This window comes from Dreissena polymorpha, chromosome 7, assembly GCF_020536995.1.
Source record: "Dreissena polymorpha isolate Duluth1 chromosome 7, UMN_Dpol_1.0, whole genome shotgun sequence".
Lineage (NCBI taxonomy): Eukaryota > Metazoa > Mollusca > Bivalvia > Myida > Dreissenidae > Dreissena > Dreissena polymorpha.
The window spans coordinates 79,244,018-79,249,730 of NC_068361.1; the positions used below are offsets into that span (position 1 = coordinate 79,244,018).

At 35.0% G+C, this 5,713-nt stretch overlaps 1 protein-coding gene across 1 annotated transcript; it reads right to left on the reverse strand.

Moving 5' to 3' along the window:
* Positions 1-913: 913 nt before the first annotated feature.
* On the reverse strand, positions 914-4,584 carry LOC127838147 (uncharacterized). The gene is made up of 5 exons (XM_052365725.1): positions 4,418-4,584; positions 3,051-3,184; positions 2,556-2,708; positions 2,015-2,061; positions 914-1,029 (listed from the first exon to the last, which is right to left on the reverse strand). Exons 1-5 carry the CDS (start codon positions 4,462-4,464, stop codon positions 964-966), a joined length of 447 nt encoding a protein of 148 aa, XP_052221685.1. The 5' UTR covers positions 4,465-4,584; the 3' UTR covers positions 914-963.
* Between the last annotated feature and the right edge of the window lie 1,129 nt (positions 4,585-5,713).

The window sequence follows — 5,713 nt, forward strand, 5'->3', positions numbered from 1 at the left end:
CTAATGGGCACATATCCAAATATAATCTAATTAATTATTTTCTTAATCAGCATCATTTCACTTAACTACATGCAAATTTGTAGGTAGGATTTCCATGCTTTTTAAAAAAATATACCGATTTTTTCAAAACCACCCCCGCGCTTGGCTTTTGTCCAATTTATTTTCACCCCTGGGGTATATAAAAGTTCCATAATTCATTCAAATTTCCAAATATGGGCAGGCAGTTGGTGTGTACAGATGCTGTAAAGGTGTTTAAAGTTTAAACAAGATGAAATAAGTATTCTTTTACAGACATTTATTTTTTACAAATTTTTATCTATGGAAGAGCGCCATGAAATGTAAGTGATTTCAGCCAAGTAAAAATTGGGTCGGTTAAAAACAAAGTGTCATAAAATTCAAAATAGTATCATTTGAGTCATATTTTAAACTTAGTTTTTATAGAAACACTATATACAGCAAAAATACCAAGAAATAGACAGATTTACCGTTTACTTTTTGAAATAAAAATAAAAATGCAACATGCATGGTTCGTATTTTCAACAGTAAATCACCCAATTTCGCCATAACGTTGTTTTAATTTTAATAATTGAAGAATGTGCATAAAAATTGCAACATATTTAACAATAAATATAGCTTATATGCCATATTAAATCAAATTACGTTAGAAAATAAATAAAACGCGTCGCAAAAAAGTATACGTCGTCGGCAGATTTCGAACCTGCGCGGGAATATCCCAAAAGATTTCTAGTCTATCGCCTTAACCACTAGGCTACGGCACCTAATAGTAGGCTCTTCAACCTTCGAAGAAATCGCGGGAAATCATTAGAGGTGGGCTACCTTAATAAAGTATGGTATGATATGACAACTCATGCCAGATCCTATATATATTGCCCGAGGTACTGACAAACACATATATTGCTTCCCTTATATTAAATGCTGATAGGTGTCATATAAACAAACGATCTAGTGATCACAGTTGGGACCGTGGCCATGGCCACCATGGTCTGCTCCGAACACACAAGCCAGAAACTGAAATAAAAAAAAAACTAGTACTAACGGCTCGAATGAATCAACAATAGCGGATACATTAGATGATGTTTATGATTTGGTACAATTATCACATATTACGCTACAGGGACTTTTAAATATTGACATAAAGACAATTAACTGATATAGAGTTATAACATGAAAACAAGAATATTAATCCTTTCAGTGCGGGAACCGAATTTTGAAGGCTTTGCAAATAGTGTGGATCCAGATGAGACGCCACAAAACGTGGCGTCTCATCAGGATCCAAACTGTTTGCTATTCTGATAATATTCTTTGAAAAAAATCGAAGAAAATGCTAATTTTAGAAATTCAGCAGACGACATTTTAGCAGACGACAAATTTCCCAGCATTCAAAGGGTTAACATGATATTCAAACAAGCCAAATAATTAGGTGACAAACAACTGTAAAAATATAGTAATTTTCGAGTGGAAATAAAAACTTAAAATAGTTTTCATTGATTTATTAGAAAAGATCTTTTCCCACAAGAAAATGGATTTAAATTTTAAAGAATAAACTTCAGAGTTTATGCGCGTTTTGTTCTCATATGTTGAAGGTGAGAATCCCCGTAAAGGCAATAAATTTAATTCAAATGTAGTTTTTGTTATTATAATATGTTATTATAAGAATTGTTTTTGTTTTCGAGTATTTAGTTCTGTGAGTACATATATTTAAAGACATTTTTTTCAATAACACAAACCTTTGATAAGCTAGATATGTAAATGCAAACTGTTGCATCAGCGTCGTTATTTCTTTAAATCTATCTACACGTATCTAAAACCAAATGTTAAAGGTAGTGACGAATTTTATATTCCGTATTCAAAGAGAAAGTTGGACATTACGCTTTATACTAAATGGTATGTGTATATACTACAAAAAGTGACCTCACAATAAACAGTTATTATACACCATCAGTAACACAGTTCATACTATCATATTGTATATTAGTTAGGAATACATTTTTACCGTTGATATATACTGTTCGTATTCGTGCAAAGAAACCGAGTTGTCATCTGCAAATAAAAAAATACAAGCTAAACATTGAATTGAATAAGATTTACCCTAGTCACAAGTTTCAATAAAATTTAATTCTATAAGTGATGTAATAATACGGCTTTCAGGGACACGCTGTTTACGGTTAGATAATCGATGTCTAAATGCAATACTGTCCTATAGCCCTCAACCCATTTATGCCTAGCGTCTAGAAAAAGGGCCTTGGCAAACAGCGTAGACCTAGATGAGACGCCTCATGATGCGGCGTCTCATCAGGGTCTGCGCTGTTTGCTTGAAGAAATTTCTGTAAAACATATTCTAAAAAAAGAAATAAATGAACATGTACTAGACATCCCTAATTTTGGAAATAAATTGATCCAATTTAGAAGGATGGGAGAGTTCACTAGGTATAAATTGGTTAAATAACAATACCGTCTCAAACGCTGATAATGTTTGCTATATTCGAATAAACCTGTAAAACCATAGCATTGAGCGTTGTCAATTACAATCTTACTGTTATGGTCCAGCAAATGGTAATACTCGGTCAGGAAGCTCTGGTTAATAAAGCCGTCTTTGTCCTTGTCGTACACGTTGAAGATCGGTTGACCAATTTCAAGTGGCAAATTCAAAAATGTCATGTATTCCTGAAGATTGACCTGTCCATCATCTGAAACATCAAACATAAAACAAATTATGATTATGAACATACCTGACTGGTAGTAACAGTTTTTAAATATGCTTTTTCGGTTCAATATACAATTTGATTGTTGAATGAAAATTTGATACCAGTGTAAACATTACGATGATATAGTATATAGCAGACATTCTATGATAACAGTTGCAATATATTTCAATAAATGTCATTTGCCTGCTCATTTCAGCTACTTTTTTTCTGACGAAGTGTAACTTGTTAAGTATACGCAAACATATTAAACTAATCGACTAATTTTGACTAATTTGTCATTCCACTCTGTCTCCCATCCACTCTTTCTCTAAACATAATACCAACGGTTAGCATCTTCCTTGGCGCCAAATGCAGCTAACTCGCTAAACTCCAGAATTCCGTTGTGGTTTAAATCCAGAGCTGCAAACTGCTGATCAATTGCAACCTTCAACTCGTGGCCATGTGGCAGGGTCACCTGCCTGCAATCAATTAAAAGTAAATACCCGTTTAAACCATTTATGCCTAGTGGACTCTCCCACCCTTCAAATTTGGATTAATTTATTTCCAAAATTAGGGATGTCTAGTATATTTATTTCTATATTTAAAATATTTCTTACAGAAATTCCCATAAGCAAACAGCGCAGACCCTAACGAGACGCCGCATCATGCGGCGTCTCATCTGAGTCTACGTTGTTTGCCAAGGCCTTTTTTCTAGACGCTAGGCATAAATGGGTTAAGGAGACAATGTACGATGTTCTTACATTTGTACAAAACGTTAATTTACAATAAACAACCGATAACACATTCACGACTTACTGACGATAATAATAATACGTCCACAGTGTTGATATCACAAAATCATCGAAATTAAGATTTTTTACTAGGTAAGAATACTAATATTCCAGTTAACATGCATACGTTTGGAAATCCCCAAATGGAATGTTTGGAATGTGAATATGCAATAACGCAACACACTCTACTGTGAGTTCGGCCTCTTTATGAAGATAAATGTTTAGACGTATTTGATACTCCACCATCGTTCTCAGTTTAGTTTATAAATATACAAATGAAGTGGTCAGATTTTGTTTAACCCATTTATGCCTAGTGGACTCTCCCATCATTCGAAATAGGATCAATTTATTTCCAAAATTAGGGATGTCTAGTAAATTTATTTCTATATTTAGAATATGTCTTACATAAATTCCTTTAAGCAAACAGCGCAGACTCGGATGAGACGCCGCGGCGTCTCATCTGGGTCTACGCTGTTTGCCAAGGCCCTTTTTCTAGACGCTAGGCATAAATGGGTTAACTATCTTAGCAGGTTCTCCTTTGTGTAAAGTTTGATATGTATTAGAAATTATCATTTTATTTATAGATGAACATAAATATATTGCAGATATATATGGGAAATATACACAAACAAATATTTACAAACAATGCGCATAGAACGTTTAATTGAAATATGTACTTGATATTTTAGATAATGTAATAACATATGTGTCTCTGAATTTCTTAGATCACGTTGTTCTAAGACGGTAATCTGACAACATTCACACATAATCATGCCCTTTGATCAAATCAAATTAAGTACCAACAATAGGTTATCCCAAAACTTCTAGGTATAGACATGTTTCTAAATAATAGACCTATGATGAATATACAACAAAAAGTTCCCAATTTACGAGATTAATAGTATATTTAAAAGCGCTTACCAAGAGCTGCCGAAGACAGCTACTAAACAGACTAAAATACGTAACATTTTTACGTTTCCTTTAAACTGAGACCCAGAGAGTAAGCAACTGTATCGCAACCTTATATAACAACGGTTTATCTATCACGGAGCAAACGCATGCCACTATTTCGAAATATCTTATCAGTAAGTTCTAAATCAAGCGCGTGATTGAATGTTTTAGGTACGGAATACAGTTAGTGCCATCCTGGTTACACATTAAAATCTAGAGGGCGACAATGTGAAAGTACGATGGCGACAATGCGATAGTACGATGGCGAGATAGTACGATGGCGACAATGCGATAGTACGATGGCGAGAATGCGACAACGCGATAGTACGATTGCGACAATGCGATAGTACGATGGCGACAGTGCGACAATACGATTGCGACAGTGCGATCGTACGATGGCGACAATGCGATCGTGCGATAATACGATGACGACAGTGCGACAATACGATGGCGACAGTGCGATAGTACGATGGCGACAATGAAATAGTGCGATAGTATAATGGCGACAATGCGATAATACGATGACGACAGTACGACAACGCGATAGTACGATGGCGACAATGCAATAGAACGATGGCGACAATTTGATGATACGATGGTGACAGTTCGATATGACTATCGCATTGTCGCCATCGTACTATCGCGTTGTCACATTGTCGCCATCGTACTATCACATTGTCGCCATCGTACTATCGCATTGTCGCCATCGAACTACTATCGTACTGTCGCCATCGTACTATCGCACTATCGCAGTGTCGCCAACTGTATTTTGATGTGTATCCGCGATGGCCCTAACGGTATTCCGTATTTAGGCAGCAAGAACAGTCTTTGGTATATGTTTTTCTTGCGAACAACTGATCGTAATTAATATAACAGGATTTTTGCATAAACTACGATTGACCAAATCCAACACAAATCGAAGGTTGAGTGCAAAAAATTGCATCGATTTAACTTTATTTCATGTGACAGGATAGTTTCACACTTAATCCGCATTCGCGCAGAAAACAAGAAGATTGTTTTAAGTTAGTAGAGATTGTGTTATTTTTATAATTTTATGTTGATTACAATATTAAGAAGATTTTATTTTAAACGAGTCCCATCACATGTGCTAACAACACACTTAACGAAAGCAAAAATAAATGCGCTTTATGTGGCAGAGAAATACACGAATGCACACTAGTGCGATACGATTGAAATGATGTATTAGAATTTCATCAGGCGCATTATTTTATTCCATACATACAAATAAATTAACATCTAATGACA